Consider the following 17,905-nt stretch of genomic DNA (forward strand, 5'->3'; position numbering starts at 1 on the left):
CTCTTCAAAAAAATCTTTAATGATCACACCAGAGGCAGTCTGCACACACAATGTCACATTCCATATTTCATATCCCTTGCCCTGACAGCACATGTCTTTTGTTTTCCTGGCCTTTTTGTAGGACATATCTGACATCTTGCTTGTCCTTCTGTTTTGTCAAGAGGTTCTTATTATATTATGCAATGTGCAGTAAACAGGAACATAAGACATCCATAAAGTAAATTGTTAAATTCTCAGTACATACTGTGCATTTGAAATAGACGTCAACAATTCCGAGCTCTTTACTTTCTTACAAATCCAAAAAGATAGCATCAAGAGTCAAAATCTATGTGAACTACAATGTAAACACAAACAAAAATCTGCTACAGAAATGAGCTTTGCATCAACTGTCACACTCAAGGTGGTCTTCACACAGGACAACTGCATGCTGCCCGCACAACTGAATGCTTGCACTGGTCACATGTACGTTTTGTTCTCCTGTGCTTTATTCTAGGGCACAATTGGCATCTTTTTTATTTTCCTGTTGTTGCAGTAGGTCTTTGTGATCCTGCACCTGGCTGTTCACCTATTGGCTCACTAGTGTGCTCTATAATTTTTTTGTATAATTCCCAGGGTATAAACCTTTTGTCTTTCCTCTGTGGTATATGATCTCTTATGAGCTCCTGTCCCAATCCTTTAAGACAATTTCTCTGTGATGTTTTGGACTTGTTATTTTCTTTGTAAACTATTTGTATTGGTTTATACAGTGTGTCAGCTTGAAAAGTCTAGAAGTTTAATTAAGTGACTCAGCAGGGGGCCAGAGTCCTCACTTGGTAAACATCCTGAGCCTGGTTCAGAGGAGGGCACCTAGATGCTGTGAAGGCTACACACACCCAATGGTGGGTAGCCCACTTACAATATAAGGGAGCCGAAGAGATTCGCTGTTCCTCTCTTGTGCTCTTGTTGCTTTTTCTGTCTTCTGCTGCCTGACCTGTTGCCCCTGTGCCATGCCACCCTGCCTTGGAGCCAGTGGATTATGGACTGAAACCGCCACAAACTGTGAGCTAAATAAATCTTTCCCTCTTTACCTTTGGGTGTCAGATATTTTGTCCCAGCAATGAGAGAAAAGTAACCAAGACATTATTTATGCCACACATGTAGGACCAAGTAAAACACAATCATTGGTGAGTGCTTCAGCATATCAAGGCTGCTTTGACCATCACTGGGTATTTGTACACGTGGGAGAGGTCTTCTCCTGGGTGGCATGGCATGTTATTTTCATTTTTAGTGGAAGCTGCTGAGGTGATCTGCAAAGTGACAGCATAAACCCAGCTCTTTTTAAAAGAACCCATCTGTGCAAACCACACCAGCCCACTCATCAGCTTCCCTCATAACTCCCAGTCTTGCTACTGACACTAATAAGTGGTAGGGATACGACCAGGCACATCTTGCCTGCATCAGGAAAAAAAGTCCAAAAGAAGCCTGAGAACCTTAAAGTAATGTATAGATTGGCATTTGTAGCAGCTGTGTACATGGACTGCGGTGGGACAAAGTGAGGACAGGTGGACTTTTCAGAATTTCAAGGAGCAAAGAAAGAGTGGTTCCATCTCCCCAGTCCATTCCTTTCTTAATCAAATGCAGACTGTCATGAACATTTGAGAAAAGCATTAAGGGAAAATGATACAACTAAACCCAAAGAGAGGGTATTTTCTACCCTACCCAACCATTTATACAGAAAGGTGGGGTACACCAGAGAGAAATGATCCTCAGGAGAGCTAGGAAGTCTTGGTCCTGGATGGAGTGCAGATTTAAAATGGAGCACAGCAGAAACTAAGATTCTAGAGATGGTAGTCAAGCTTTCTGCTTCATGGCAATGAGAGTGAAGCCACTGTGACCTGGGTTGTGTGACATGGGTCAAGACAAGATAGATTCCTTGTGGAGTGCAGTGTCTGTTGCACTCACATGTGTCTGTATCAGATAGTTTCCAAGAGAACTGAGGCCTCTGTTCATTTATATGGCTTAGGACAGAGCAGGTGAGAATAAGCAGACAAGCGCTGAGGCAGAGGATACAGAGAAGAAGCCATCACAGGAGGCAGAACCAGAGACCCTTTCCTCTGGGCAGCAAGGGACTAGGTGAGGACCATCTGTGGGCATTTGAACAAGTGGCCCCTCTTTCTCCTCAGGAACTCATGTGTGTTAGGTTTCCGGGAGGCTTTGTGAGGCAAGGTTGAATATGAGTAAGCCTCGCTGGATCCTGAAGAGGCGACACTGAGCGTACAAGAAGAGCAGCAGGGGCCAGGATGGGCCTGCAGGGAAAAACAGGCAGCAGGCAAGTTCATTGGGAAAAATCAGCCAGAGGACATAAAGCAGGATGCCTGGATTACAAAAGCAGAGCAATGCTGAAGGAATAATCACAGCCTGCGACCTAGAGGAAAATAATTCAAATCGTAGGAATAGGATTTTGGGGAAACCCAGAGGTCAGAGAGGCCTGAGGAAGAACTCAACTCTTGACCTTTCTCTTGGACACACATCAAGCTCAAGAATTAAGGTTCTTGGCTCCTGGGAGACCTTGAGGTTGCAAAGATGTCTGAATCTTGCTTTATTCCATAAGCTCCCAAGTATCCACTGTGGGCGGGTCTCATGGGGCCGTCTGCTTGGGGATGGGATGAAGCTAGATTCCCAACCACTGAGCTTCCAGGAAAGGCAAAGGCTGAGAGATCCAAGTGGCCATGGGTTCATCCTGCTGCATCCAGTAATAAAAGGAAGCCAGAATAATAAAGGTCAAGAAAAATGAACAGGGACTAGCAGATGTGTTTGTACAGTGATTAGGAGGCATCAAGAAGAGTTGGTCATCCTTACCAGAGCAGAGAAATATCCTGGCTCCCAGCAAGCCAATGGTACAGCACTGCCCAGGCTACTGTGAGTGGGTACCTAGGGCTGTGCCCGCCCAGCATTCATTCCTCCTCCTTCCAATTTTCCTCTAGCCAACCACTTTTTCTCTCTCTCTGATCATGTGGCATGGTGCTGGGTGGGGGAGGGAGTACCCACCCAGTTGCAGGGCAGAACATGTGACCCTCTCCTTGGGCTCATGCCAAAGCCGATCCATCTAGAGTCAATGTTTTCCGGAATAACTCCTACCAATCCATGGGAAGGTTAGAACAGCAGAATGTAATCCTGGAGTCTCTGGGAGTCACCTTTGCCACCACTTAGAGAGATCACGCCTGGCACAAAGCCACTGTAGGAAAGCAGTGCAGAGATGAAGATGACTGACTGATAGTTGCATTTGGGCACCTGATCTGGCCATTCGTAAAGTCACTTCGTCTCAATTCTCTTTATGTTATTTATTTCACTTTGAAAAGGTCACTGCCACTCAGAGTCGGCTAAGACAAATATATTTTAGAGAATTTGTTATGAGTAATGAATATATACTTGAATTTATTGTTTTACAATTTTAAAAAATAAATTAGAGCAGGTACAAGCCTACCTGAATCATAAGTTCAGTGGTTTCTCTCACATTCTGGCAGGCAAGGGTTAGGGCTAGAGACAGAGGGGCCCAACAAACATGCAGAGCCAGGCAGTGGCCACATCTCCAGGATCTGGAGGCTGGAAGACTTGCATTTAGGAAAGCTGTGGACAGTTCCTTTTCTTCCAGGGACTTCTGTCATCCATTTTGGTCACTCAGCATATCTAGACACCACGCTTGTGAGTCTGCATCTCTCGAAGGTAGACCGAAACTTGCTTTTCCAGAGTCCTCTCCCACCTTGGGTGCAGTCTGTGAATGAGGTGCTGCTAGTTACCATGCCCAGCGGGAGCTGTGATGGGGAACCAGGGGACCATTCTGGAGAGGGTGGCAGTGTCCTGGGGGGTACAGGCAGCGGTGACTCCAGGGTGTAACCCAAGTATAATCTCCAAGCCGGGTTCTCTGGCCATCCTGAAGATTGCTCTAAAAACAATTCTTTTTCTGCTTAACCAGGCTGGGAGGGGGTCTGTTGTTTGTGCCAAGAAGGTTGATGATGCAATCCGGAAGGTATCAATGGTCTTTGAATGGACAGTTCTCTTCCCCTGTATCCTGTTGATGCCATCTGTCCCCTGCCAACATCTTGGCCATGTGTATCCTCCTGGGAAGAAAGTAGCCCTGCATGCTCCACCCACAACCTCCTGCTACAGCATTTGCCACTATTTAAGGTGGTCAGGCAGAGTCACAGGACTCCGGGCTGTGCCTTGGGCTGTCTGGCTTCTTTCTCCTGAGTATGTGCTCTACTCACCTGCATCTTGTCTCTGGGACTGGCAATGCTGTGGGCTTAGCTTTACAACGAAGAGACCCACCGACTTCCCTTTTGGTGAGAATTTTGTCCCACAGCATCTGAGTGTGGTGCAAGGATCACTAAATGCCAAGGAAAATGAATCTGCTGGTGCCTCTGCCTTGGCTCTGGGAGAACAGGAAATAGAGCTTACTATAATCCTGACATTATTTTAAATGTTCCATCTGCTCTAAGTCACTCTGCTATGTCTCCCAAAAGGCTCTCTTGGCAGAGGTTCAGAAAGACAAAGACACTTCCTTTGTCCACATATACAGACACCTGCCGGCATCTTTATTTGCCTGTCATTTCTCCCTGCACCAACTGGATTTATTGAGCACCTGCTCTGTGCCAGGCCTGAGAATACAATGGTAGGAGAAGCTGCAGTTCTCATGCAAGTCATCTTCTAGGTGGGCACCAGGGTTGGAGGAATTCTGGTCATTGGGCCTGGCATTTGGACTGCCCAGAAACAAGAAGCACTTAAGATAATTACTGTTTGATCAAACAAATAAAAGGCCCAAGAGACTTAAGACTGTTGTTTGGATCATGTAAGTGGCTTCCTCCTCCCTCTTTCTGGGCCAAGGGGTGATATGAAGTAGCAAATAAAAAATGATTTGTTGGTTAATTTGCAAAACTATCTTATGTGTACTTCTTTTTGTTAGGCACAACAAAAGGGTTTTACCAGAGCACCATAAAACCAAGTCTGTGATACAAAGAGAATCTTGATCCCCTTGCTCGAATCACCAAGGGACTATTGGCAAAAAAAAATGTTAACCACAAACAACTCAGATTTAATAAAGTACAGTGAAGGAGACAAAACTGAGTACTATAATGAGGATGAGAGAGAGTTACATTAGGAGAAATGGCCAAGGATGCAATGTCAAGGAGACACGGGAATAATGACAGAGAGACAGCCACATGGGGCCTGGTGTAAGGGCACTTCAAGCAAAAGCAAAAAGCTCCATGAGGTTGGACATGACAGTTACAACCATTGCATGTTCATAGGTGTGTGGGAGAGAAGTGGCCAGAGGCCAGGTGCACTGCAAAAGAGAACAGGGAAGATGGGCATGGCATTTAACACCCCTGACAGCACAGCTGGGTAGCCCAGGAACCAGTCAACCTTTTCCCAGTGGAGAAAAGGTCCACCCCCAGACATACCTGATGGGTCTGTACCTGCACACTGGGGTCAGGATAAAAACTGAGACCTAGAAGAGGAGACAGCAAATAAAAGTAGTCAGAGGTGTAATAAGTGATGGGATCACACTAGAACATCAAGGAGCCCAGAACAGGCAGACAAGGACAAATTCACAAGACTGTGACTCTGTTCCCAGAGCTTTAAACGTATTGATGCATTCAATCTTCTCTAAACCTCATGAGTCCAGTGCTATCATTGCCTCCCTTTCTCCCTTTCCCAGGGACAGTAGCACAAGAAGCTAGATGACCTGTTCACTCCCACCCAGAAGTGAGGGCCCTGGGAAGCTGGGGCCAAGGTGGCCAGTGGTGGTTTCCTGCACCACAGCTCTACATGGCCCTTTAGAGCTTCTCTCCACGTACCTAAATTTGAGAGCCAAAATAAACACTGGTTTCTGGTCACTGTGGCACGTACTTATAATCCCAGCTGGTCAGGAAGCTGAAGCTGGAAGTTAGAGAGTTGGAACAGAGCCTGGAAACTTAGAGATTTAGGGAGAGAGTTTGTCTCAAAATAAAGAATAAAAAGACTGGATATGTGGCTCAGTGCAAAGGCTCTAGGTTCAAACCTCCTCCTTCCCCACTCCCACACACAAAGAACACTGGGACAGAGTACTAGGTCTGTGTTTGGGAAACAATATCTTAGTCTGATGGAATCAATTCTGAGGAAGAGCTGAGACTTTTCAGATTCTCTCATGAAAGTAATCAACTATTGCCTTTTTGCAGTGACATAGGTCGTCTCACTGTAAGAGTCTGGGGCAGAGCCAAATAAGCCAGAGGCAGCCCAAGCTCTGGACGAGCCTGAGGACTTACTTCTGGAAATGAACACTTCTCTCCTCAATAAAAAATGAGAATCTAGTGGACTCCCATAGTTACACTATGGTAAAGTATTGTTGGTGGCAAGAATAGAAAGAATCAAGAAACAATAAATTCCCTGCCAAGGCACTGACAGACTGGGGAGGGGAGAGATCACAAAAAGAGAACAGAACCAGAGAGACACGGCTGGAGAGATTGGACCGGGGGTGGGGGGAGTTGGGGCACAGGGGACAGTGTAGGTCATGGCCAGCAGGCAGGCAGGCAGACATCTCTTTTGCCGGTGTTGCTTCTGACTTTAGGCTATCAGCAGGTCTGGGGTTGGGGGACATGATTTGAATTTCAAGTAATTTCCCAAATGACAGTCTCCAGATGAGGAGTGGAACAGGACATGAGGCTGGAATGCTTTGGGAGTTTGTCCAGCATGAGAACACATTTTGTCCCTTGTATGGCCCCTGGAAAGAGGTTGAGAATCACTTCTGTAGAGTTGGTCTGGTTACAATTCACAGCAGAGGAACATCTTGCCTTGAGAGGCAAAATGACTTCCCTGGATCTCACAGCCAGTCAGGAAAGCTCCCCAAGCACACAGCCTGATATCCTGAGCTCTGAAGAAGTGTCAGGAGGGCACACAGGTCAAAAGGATCGATGTGACAAGCCCCTCCTACCTTTGCTGCCTAGGTTCACATCTAGCCTTGTGGTTTCATGCAAACACCAAGTATCCAGAACAGGACTGTGACCTTGAAAAATGCCAAACAACCATGTATAACTCAGAAGCATCTAGAGAAACCGAAGCAGTAGTACACAGACAGAGAGAGAAAGAGCATGAGAACAATATGGAGAGAGAAAAGGACTGAGGATTTATTTTGCATTACGCAACTCTGCTTTTCTCTTCCATATAGGTATAGATGAGGATATAGATACACATTATGCAATTATGGAGGCTGAAAAGTCTCATGATTGCAAGCTGGAAACTCAGAAAAGTCAATATGAGGTATGATCAAAGTTTACAGTGAATGTTTGTATTTTTATAAATGCATTACAGTAAAAGACACTGCCATTAATCCCTCTCAAAATATGTCCCACCCATGCTTTAAACACACTAATTGCATTGTTCTTGCCACTTTCTGAAGCAGTTTTGTCTTTATGAGGTGTAATTCTAAAAAAATATACAATGAGTGCTGCTGCCAAGGACCATCCAATGGAAAAGCAGGCTTGTAAAAATACGTTGGTGTGTACTCATCCACCTTACTCAGCCGCTCTGACTTCATATGACTTCCGGCTCTTCCCCAAAGTCAAATGACCATGAAAGGGAAACACTTTTGATCAACTCAGGACACTGAGACCAACATAACAGTGCAACTAAAGACACTCATGCTCTCTGAGTGTCCCTCAGCCAACTGGAAGGGATGCATCGAGTTAACCATCACTGGGCCCACTCTTCTTTCATGACAGGGACTCTCAAACCATTGCACTTGGAGGGCTGGTCAGAACACAAACTGCCAGGCTCTCTCCACACTTCCCATTCAGTAGGGCTGCAGTGGAAGAAAGGATTTGAATTCCAGTAAGTTCCCAGATGATGCTGTCTCCTGGTCCAGGAGCCACACTCAGAGAACCGCTGACCTGTTCAATAATAGATATCTGCCCCTCCTAGAGGGAAGAAGGCTTGGAATCTTCCCAAGTGTAATTCTTTTGTTGTTGTTGTTGTTGTGATACTGGGTATCAAACTTACAACTTCATGCTTGCCGAGCAGGCGCTTATGTCATTGAACTAAATCCCCAGCCTCCAAGTGTAATTCTTAAAATGGAATAATAGAAACATTCAAGATTAATTCAGCAAGGCCTTAAAGAGCTGGTTTCCCATGCAATATCTGATAGAAAATCCTGTAAATAAAAGAAACACCAAAGGGAGATCCAAGCCGAGTGCAGTGGTGCACACTTGTGACCCCAGCACTTAGGAGGCTGAGGCAGAAGGATTGCTGAGTTCAAGGTCAGCCTGAACTGCATAGTGAGACCCTGCCTCAAAGAACCAACCAACCAACAAATAAACAACAACAACAAAAATGAGATTCAAAAAGCCAATAAGAAGCTGGGCGTGGTGGCGCATGCCTGTAATCCCAGCACTTTGGAATGTTGAGGCAGAAGGATCTAGAGAGTTCAAGACCAGCCTGGGCTACAAAGTGAACTCAAATGCAGTCTGAACTGCACAGTGAGATCCAGGCTCAAAAAAAAAAAAAAGTCAATAAGAGACATTTTTACCAGCATTATGATTTCCTTAACAATTTTACATCGACTTGTTTTCAATACATATAAATTAGCCTTAACTTTTAAAAATATTAACAATAGTAACAGCAAGTGCTTATAAGTACAGTTGGATTTCTGTATTCATGGCCCTTCTACATCCACCAAACTTAACCAATCACAGACCAAGAAAAAACGTCACGTGTATACTGAATATGGGAAGACCTTTCTGCTTGCCATTATTTTCTATACAGTACAGTTTAACAATTATTTATATAGCATTTGCATTGTATTAAACATTACAAATAAACTAAAAGTGACATAAAGTATACAGGATTTGCATAGGTTTCATACAAATATTACCCCATTTTGTTTGTTTATAAGACAAGAGTTTCCCTATGTTGCCCAGGTTGGTCTTGAACTCCTAGGCTCAAGCAAACAGGCATATGCCACCACACCCAGCCCCGTTTTATGTAAGGGACTTGAGTATTCATTTGGGTAGCTGCAGGGGAGAGGAGGCCTACGGATACCAATGAATGGCTGTGCATACATTTATACTCTCACACACACACCTACACATAGTATTACAATTCTCACAGCAGCTCTAATGGTGGGAGTGTTATTATCATCTCTGGTCTACAGAGAGAAACTGAGGCCCAGAGAGGATGAGGAACCTTGCCCAAGGCTGCACAAGTCGGCTTCCATCCTACACTGCTGGCTCCAGAGCACAGGCTCAGAGACCCTGGAATACCGAGTTGCAAGAGTTAACTGTAAATTAAGTAACTTGCCAAGGTACACAGAGCTAGTATGGAATGGGATGGAACTGAGGTCTGAGTCCAGCTAGTCTGGCTCCCAGGCCCAAGTGCTTAGCTCATCCACACAGTCCTGTGTGGGACATGGATGGTTCTGATGACTGAGGAGGGTGCTGAACTGAGACAGAAGTGTGGCAGAGTCTGCAGTGTGGAAAGGGTCTGGACACTTTCTGGCGCAGCCCTCTTCTTTGAGATGGACTTGGAATGTTTATTCCCTCTTCCAGACCTCTCAGACTGTAAGTAAAAATAATCCTAAAGCTCATATTTGTATCATGAAAACAATTGTTTCTGTTTATTCAAATGTATGGGTATATTAAATACAGATATCCCTGGTTTAAGGATCTGTTTAACACCACCACAGACTTACTGAGAAGTGTGTAATGTTTGAAATTACAACCCACCACTTGGTTTTATGACCTGTATATGTTTTTTGTACAGCTCCTTACATCTTATTTATAGAGCTTCAGTGTCTTTTTTGGTACAGTACACCTTGTTTATGCCATACTGTACTTTTGCTGGTTGTACTGTACTGTAGTTTTTTGTTCTGTTGTATGTTACAGTACCGCATGTAAGAGTTATGCAAACAAAAGCAAAGTCATGGAGCTGGAGCTTTCTTTGACCATTTCTTTATTCTGAACACTGTCATAGACATACAATACTACATACAGTTCCTCAATTAGTGACCAATTCCAGTAACAACCTAGTTGCAGGAATGGAACTTAGTCACGGAACCAGGAATGTCTGTATGCGTCACAGTATTGACTCCATCTTGTCCCCTGCTCCCTCTACACAGGTATGGCCTGCAGCCCTCTTAATTTTTAAAGAGGATAGGTCAATGGGGTTGGGAAACAAACAGTAGCCTGTGCAAAACTTCCTGAATACTCTGAAGGCCAGCGTGAAATTGTCTTCTGGGAAGACACACACCCCAGACAGGGGCCTGGTGCATCATGGAAGCCCAACTTTCCCAAGAGCTTATCAGCCAGGAGAGTCATAAAAGGGGAAGGAGGTGAGGCCAGCTGCAAAGGAGGAAGGCCGCCCAGGCCTGTAGCTCTCCCTTCCCATCCTGCGTATCCAGCTCACTGCCTGGATGGACGCACACTGTGGGTACACCTAGGTGGCCAGAGTGGAAAGAAGGGAACCGCAGGGGTCCCAGGATCATGGGAACCACTGGGCTTGACTTCTGCCCCAAATCCTTAGTCATGCTCATGCAAATGAGATAAGACAGAGCTCAAGGGGAAAAGCAGTACTTCCCCCCCACCAACATCTCCTTGGCAGGAAGTTTGTAATGTTTGCTAAAATCTGAATGTCATGAACATCTAAGGAAATAGTAGGAGTAAAACAGTGCAAGTGTAGTTTGTCAAGAAATTCAAAGAACCCTTAGACTAATCTAGAAAGTGGCCTGCATGGGATAACAAGGAGGCCTGGAATGGAATGACAAATAGTCAATGGGACAAATGGCTTCTAGGATGGCTTCCTGAATCATTAGCGGACTCCCTGATGACTGAGGGGAAGATGCACCCTCAGACAGACATAGGAGCAGTAAGACACCTTTGCAATGGGACTCTTCAAAAACCACCAGTCAGCCCCCTTCTTGTGACTATTACGTCTTCCTGTTTTATGCTATTCGTGGAACATGCCATGATGATAAAATACCATTTATACCCATGCAGATTCTATTGTGTATTGTCATCCCTCCCACCATGTAGAAAGCAAATTTTGTAAAAGCAAGAACATATCTGCTTTGTTTCGTGCTCTGTACCTGCTCATTTGCAGAGAAGCTGCCTATTGGCCTGACTCTGTGCCTCAGCTGCCTGAGGGACTCTTGGGAACACCTGTGAAGGTTAGGGCTGTTGGATGCTCGGAGAGCAGATCCTGGCAAGAAAAGAGGAGGTGGCAGAGGGACCTGGCAGAAACCACTGGGAAAGACAGGTTGTATAGGAGAAGAACTGAGCCTCAGCTCTCAGACTTGGTGAGCCGTGTGGGGCCACCTGGACCAGGATATTTTTCTGGACTAGTGGGAGCCTGTGGACTTGAAAGTCAACAGCCTTGGTTTTTATGAATGGTGACACAAACCTGGGGACTTTAACCTACTCAGACTGGATGGTGCTGGGAGAAGGAGCAGGAACTTGATGACGTCTAGGAAAGGGCAGGGGTTGGAAAAGGAGGGAGATAAAGAAAGACCTGAGGGCAGATTCCTGGAACAACTGGGAGTGAGGGAAAATGGCAGGAGAGAATCTCCCAGAGGAGCGGGTTGTGAGGGCTCCCCTGTAAAAGGAGGCTTGGGCAAGAGATTTCTGAGGGAGAGCAATTAGATTTGTAAAGGCAGGGATTTGAGGGAAAACGGGTGTCAAGCTGGCTTTGAAAAAGCTCACCTATTGCTCTTCTTATCCACACAAACAATTCCTATGTAGATAAATGTCCTGTGCCCCTTTGAAAGACTAGTCGTCTAGGCACAGGCTGGCTGCTTTTTTATTAGCAGGGATTGAATTCAGTACCTTTACACTGAGCTACCTCTCCATCTTCTTCAAAATTATTTTGAGACAGGCTGGGCTTGAACTTGTAACTCTCCCTGCCTCACCCTCCCAGAGTGCTGAGATTACAGACACCCATGCACTAGCATTCCAGGCTCAGACTGGTCTTTTTCTCAGAACCTGAAGAGTTTTACCTGGATATTCTGTGGAAAGGCCTTCACATCCAAGCGCTCTGACCCAGGGAGGTGCCAGGTCTTGTGGGAGATCACTGGAGAGTCCCACTGGTGGGGACAATCTGACAGGAAGCAGTGACGAAGAAAGAAGGATGGGTGTGATTGTGAATGGAGATGGAGGCTGCTGTCAGGCCAGAGGATGCCACATAGCTGGGTGCATCAGTGTCCAGGACAGAGAGACGTGTTGCTGACCAGTTTTTCTCCAACTCAGCCACCCCCTAAATGGGTTGAGAGCCATTGATATGAGGCAGCTAGAGGTTAACAATACAATCTGTGATTTCATGTCATATCAGAGAGACCATCTGGACATGGTGGCACACACTTGTCATCAGAGCTCTCTGGAAGGCTGAAGCTGGAGGATCTGAAGCTTGAGCCGACCTGGACAACCTAGCAACTTAGCGAGACCAGGTCTCAAAAAATACAAAAGAAAAGACTTTTGTGAGTGTGAGGAAACAAACAAAGAAGTGGATACAGTAGGTTGGTACAAGGTCACTGTCATCCTGAATCTACAAGTATGCTGCCCAGAGGAAGCAAAGAAGGCCCCCATCCTAGTGCAGCCTGGGAATAGCGTAGCACACCAGTGTCACCATGCTGACACAGAACTCCCTCCTTCTGTGCTTGGGAACCTGCTCTTGTCTTCTCTGCTTCTGTGACTGCCCTGCCCCTGGCAATGTGGCACATGTGGCCAACTAAGCCAAATCACAGTCAGCTGGGCAGCCTGGCGATCTGGGTGGTGACCACAGGACCAGAGACTCTGCACTTTCTGTGTCCTAAATGGCCAGAAGCCACTGTGTGAAAAGCCACTGTGTGAAAAGAGAGCTGGAAAACTTCTGTCCTTCTCAAACCCTGTTCATCCCGCTCAGCAGAGCCCAAGAGGTGTCTGTGGCAGGAAGACAGGATCGAGCATTGGTACCACTCACAGGTTGTCATGTTTGCTGTCACTTCGTGTGGTTGGTGGGCACTTCCAAAGCCTCAAAATCCTGTGAGAGCTTTTCCTCTCCTGAGAGAGCACTCATGCAAAGAAGAGAAGTCATAGTAAATAGGGAGCCAAAGCAGGTGTCAGAGAGACGCAGGATGGGAAATCTGACTTATAGAATCTATCCCAGGGAAGAAGTGAGTTGCGAGAGGTTACACCTTATGAAAACCCCCAAAAAGGAACATAACAGCCCTAGTTCTCTTTAACTCAGGCAGAATGTTCTCAGAGAACCTCACATGATCCTGCATTTCTCGTGAACCCTGACAAATCTGGCAGCCTCATCCTGTCCTGGGCTGAGTGTGGCCAGACCTGCCGCTTTCGACCTTCCTAGGCACCGGAACCCTGGTCCCTTTCTGTTGCTCTGAGCAAAGCTCTCCCCATGCCTGCCATTGCCTCTGTTGCCTCTGTTTGCAGAGGTGTCCACTGTGGCCTGCAGCTCTCAGCTGGACTGGCACTGAAGGACACAGCAGGTCCACACAAGCACCCTACTCTCCCCCATACAGTGGCCTCCTGGTTTCTGCCCCTCAGTGCTGAGATTGAGTTCCTACATTGAAAAGTAAATGGTGCTTGTATTAGAGAAAAGGCAACTACATGTACTCTCAATTTTGCCTAATTGTAGTTGGCTGAGGTGGCCCTCAACAAAATGCTCATATCTAAATTTTGTCCCTGAGACAAAATGACAGCCGCTAATGGAACTTGGCTTAGGTCATGTGTGTCTGGTGCTAGGAGGCACTCCCGAGCCAGGGAGTCTGACAACAGTCTGACTGCCGTGCTCTGGGCGGTGCATTCTTTCCCATCTGCCGGAAAATCCTCCTGTTTTCCTGAGAAGCCCAGAGTGGATGGGGTAAGCAGGGCTGGGGCTTCCTGAGGTACAGCAGGAGGCTGCTGGGGATGCAGAGCAAGGTTGTAGAATCTGGTGGGGAGATTGATCTGCAAAAGCTACAAAAGTATCATTTGGAAGAGGCTGCCAGCTTCTGCACTTTTTTAAAAGCCTGATTTCTAACAGCACTTGGCACTAGCCTTCTTTGCAGTGAGGTGTAACCACTTGAGTAAGTTCTTGCCAGTGTATTACTAGCAGAACTGGAACTTCTGAGAAGCCTCTCAAAATGAGAAGGGGTGAGTGTTTCTTCTTCTCCTTTGTCCATTCTGTTCCCAGAAATACAGATGTGATGGTTGGGGCTTCAGCTTCCATTTTGGACTACCAGAGGGCAAGGGCCATCTTAGGACTTGTAGAGCTGGGATCCAAAAGCAAGATGGGGCCTTTGGGAACCATCCTGGGGCTGCCAAAGATGTTCAAGGGATGCTGCACTGCATACCTGCATACCGCTTCTATGTGTGTGGCCGAAGAGCAGAATTCTACCTGACTTACAGCATTATTAGTTGGGTTGTTCTTTTATGGACAGCAGAACCCAGTTCTCCCTGATCAGAAGCTTCAGCACAGCACCACAGCAGGGAAAATGAAACCATTACCCCGGTTTCTGGTCACATTTGAAGGAGGGTATTCAAAGGGAATTAGAATAATTTAAGGGGCAGAGGACGGCTGCAATACAAAAGGCAACATGCACTCGGTCTCACTCTTCCTCCCTTTTCTTCCCCTCCGCACATCACCTCTTCTCCTCCTCTCTAACCCCTAGGAGGGTAAATCCCCTTCTCTACGCAGTGGAAGCCACAATAGTGGTTACTTTGGGGGTGGATGGTTTGCCAACGGAAAGGGGCACAAAAAGTAGGTTTCTATCTGAACCTGGCTGGTAGCTCCACAAACGCAGTACAGATGCATAGCATTCATCCCACACTGTCCCTAAGTTTAGTGTGCTTTCTTTTCTGTGTGTTGTACACTAGCAATAACAATTTATAAAGAATCTAAAATCTTACAGTTTTTTATGTACTGTAGCTATTTTAGCCCTAGAGATTTTGGCTCTTCATGTTTGCTATTCCAGGATAATATCTTTGGGGGTCCTCTCCCTTTTCCTTACTAAAAGGATCCCCCTCTGTGTCAAGTTGGGGATGTGCTCAATGAATATTCACTTTCCAGACTCTTACAGCTGGGAGTTGTCAGGAGGCACAGTGAAAAGCCAGCAGAGGTATCTTGTAGCTTCTAGTCAAGCTGTCATTTAAGAGAGGGATTACTTGTTATTTTCTGTTCTCCCTGTCCTTGTTTTTCTGCTCTGAATGCAGGTCCTTTTTGCAAATTATGGTGGCCCAGGCCTGTAATCTCAGCATTCTGGGAGGGTGATACAGGAAAATTGCAATCTTAGCCAGCTTGGGCAAGTTAGTAACTCAGTGAGACCCTGTCTCAAAATTTAGAAAAGGGCTAGGGATGTAGCTCAGTGCAAATGTTCAATCCCTAGTGCTCCAAAAGAGTGAATGAATGAATGAAAGGTCCCTGACAAAGTCATGAAGTCAAAACCGAAGTGTAAGGAAGATGACACAGAAAGGGTAGCAGAGCCAGGCTTTGTCCTGAACAGCTACACAAGCCCGGGCCGCCTGTCTCCTCCACGTTACATGGGAAAACAAACCTCTATGTGCTTAAGCCTTTGGTATTTAGGCTTGGGGCACCTTTGGACAATTCCTAGCCTAGATATGTGGTTTTTATCTTGGTAAATGTTAAAACCTTTTCAAGTCAGAAGGGGATTTTGGGTGTTAAGTTTCTGTGCCTTCAGATCATAGCATAGCAAAGGCCAAGGGAGAAGAAAATGAGATCCCCGCTAGAGCCTGCTAACCTAAAACCCTCCTGAATGCTCCCCTCACCCTCGGCACTGCACACTATGCCCCGAGTGTGTGCCACTCCCTATTGACAGAGGGGCTGTGAAGTGTGGCTGCAGGAACAGAGGGTCTGGATTTATCTAAATGTGTGTGAGAGCCAGTCTTAAAGGGTTACATTAACTGCACCACTGTTTCTCAATCTGTCATTAACCAAGTCCTGTTTGGTTTTTTGTAAACACAAATTTTACTTTTTAGTTTGTATTGAGTAAACCAGGGCTTTTCCTTCCCCTCAAAAATTTCTAGCATGGTCTCTCTCTCTCTCTCTCTCTCTCTCTCTCTCTCTCTCTCTCTCTTTCTTCAGCCCTAAGGACTGAATCCAGGGCTTTTTCACTGCACTACATCTCCAACCTTTTTTATTTTTCATTTTAACACAAAGTTGCATAGTTGCCCAGGCTGGGCTAAACTTTTCATCCTCTTGCCTCAGCCTCCTGGAGTGTTGGGATTACAGGCAGTTTGGCACTCTTGAACCATATGTAGGATCTCTCCTCCCACACACATAGGCCTAGGAATTTCTGCCCTCTTCATGCCTCTGGAGAATCAGTGATCTAATTCAAGTTCTCTATGATTCCATGAACTGGAACAGAAATCTTGGTAGCTCCCGAAATGTCATTAGCTACTAAAGGAAAATGAGTCATGTATGTGTTGGAAACCCACAATGGAGGAAAACAGAGGGTGATGCCTGGGATAGAAAAGCAGAGGGACCAGTTCGCCCCGAGGTGGGCTCACCTTTTGAGGGATCAGTCAGCATCTGACCCATCCAGCTGGCCTCAAGGAATCCCCGCCTCTTCCACATCAGGAAACTCTTGTGCCTCTCCTCCTTTGCTCAAGGTCAACATGGAAAGGCTGCCACGGAAGCATCCAGTTGCCTTCTGGCCTTTTCCAAGGGTGGTATAAATCATGAAAACTTCCCAGGGGCCTGGCCTGGAGGCCCTGTATATGTAGAGGGTGAGGCTCTTCAGTCCCCTTCCTGGTCTGAGGGCCAGCTGAGCACAGACAGCAGATGGAGAAGGGGCACGGGAGAAAGCAAACGATCAGACGATCTCTCCAGGGTTCCTGGAGAAAGTTTACCTCCCATGTTCTCAGTTCTGTTTCACAGTCAAATTCAGATCCTTATAAACATTTATAGAAACCATAAAAGCTAAATGGTGCGGTAAGCTGGACAGAGAGAAACTGTTGGTGTTGTTTTCTCTCTAGCTCCTATGTATCCAAAGTGTTTGGAGGAGGGGAGGGAAGAGGAGTAGAAAACCACCCTGTCTGGGATCTGGTAACAGAGCAAGCACTGCAGTGTGTGAAAGGATGAGAGCCTCTTGGCCCTGGGATCCTGGGGCTGCAGGTCGTGCCTGTGCTGCTGGGGATCATGGAAGAGTCACTGGCAGGAAAGCTTGCAGCTGTGCAGATACATTTGTCTCCTGCTCCTTTAGCCGGGGCCCTCCCAGGACAGAGGGGAACTCAGTGTGGTGTGAGGACCTTGGAACCCGTGTCCGAGTCCCAAGTTCAGAATTCAGTCCTTGGTGAACCAGATGAGACTTCAGGCAAATTACCTAACAACCTCGCTATACCTCAGTTTCCTCATCTGTAAAAGAGGACGAGTGTGCCAAGCCCAGAGAACATTCTAAGAATATTTAAATGAGTCTATCTTTATAAAGTCTTACCATGGGACCCGGCGTATGGTGTCACAGAATGGATAGTAAGTGTCAGCTGATAGAGGGGTTTTCTATATCTTCTGTAACAAATTGCTGCAAACTTCATGGCTTGAAATAATAAAATTTATTTATGAATTTTTTCACGTAATGGAGATATAAACCAAGGCCTTTGCACAGAGCTACATCCCCAGGACTTTCAATGCTTTATTTTGTGATAGGTCTCACTTAGTTGCCCAGGCTGAACTTTAACTTACTATCCTCGTCCTCGCAGAGGGCTGGCATTGCAGAGTGCACCACCACTCTCAGCCAGCTGTGGGTTTTGGTAAGTGTGTAGGGACATGTAGTCACAACTGTAGTATCATACAGGAAAGTTTTGCTGTGCTAAAAGTCCTCTGTGCTTGATTTATTCATCCCTTACTCCATTTAAGCAATCAGTGAACTGCAATGTCACATAATGGGAATCATACAGTATATGGCCTTGTCAGATTGGCT

General features: G+C 46.1%; 1 protein-coding gene and 1 long non-coding RNA gene across 4 annotated transcripts in view; one reads left to right on the forward strand and one right to left on the reverse strand.

Annotated features, from left to right (window-relative positions):
• LOC134476931 (uncharacterized) lies at nt 1-17,029 on the reverse strand. Of its 2 annotated transcripts, XR_010048769.1 has the most exons (4): nt 16,497-17,029; nt 11,993-12,249; nt 5,436-5,482; nt 1-5,317 (listed from the first exon to the last, which is right to left on the reverse strand). It is a non-coding gene; the product is annotated as an uncharacterized LOC134476931 (long non-coding RNA). The 2 variants fall into 2 exon arrangements; XR_010048770.1 differs by lacking the exon at nt 11,993-12,249.
• Ffar2 (free fatty acid receptor 2) overlaps nt 13,710-17,905 on the forward strand; it is a 16,992-nt gene continuing 12,796 nt past the window's right edge. Inside the window, exon 1 of one of the 2 annotated variants that reach the window (XM_063253374.1) lies at nt 13,710-13,851. In XM_063253374.1, coding sequence (XP_063109444.1) covers nt 13,847-13,851 — 5 coding nt within the window. In that variant the 5' untranslated portion in view covers nt 13,710-13,846. The other variant, XM_023563697.2, reaches the window with a different exon arrangement.

This window comes from Cavia porcellus, unplaced genomic scaffold (genome assembly GCF_034190915.1).
Source record: "Cavia porcellus strain 051 isolate PalLab524CR breed Dunkin Hartley unplaced genomic scaffold, mCavPor4.1 scaffold_7, whole genome shotgun sequence".
Lineage (NCBI taxonomy): Eukaryota > Metazoa > Chordata > Mammalia > Rodentia > Caviidae > Cavia > Cavia porcellus.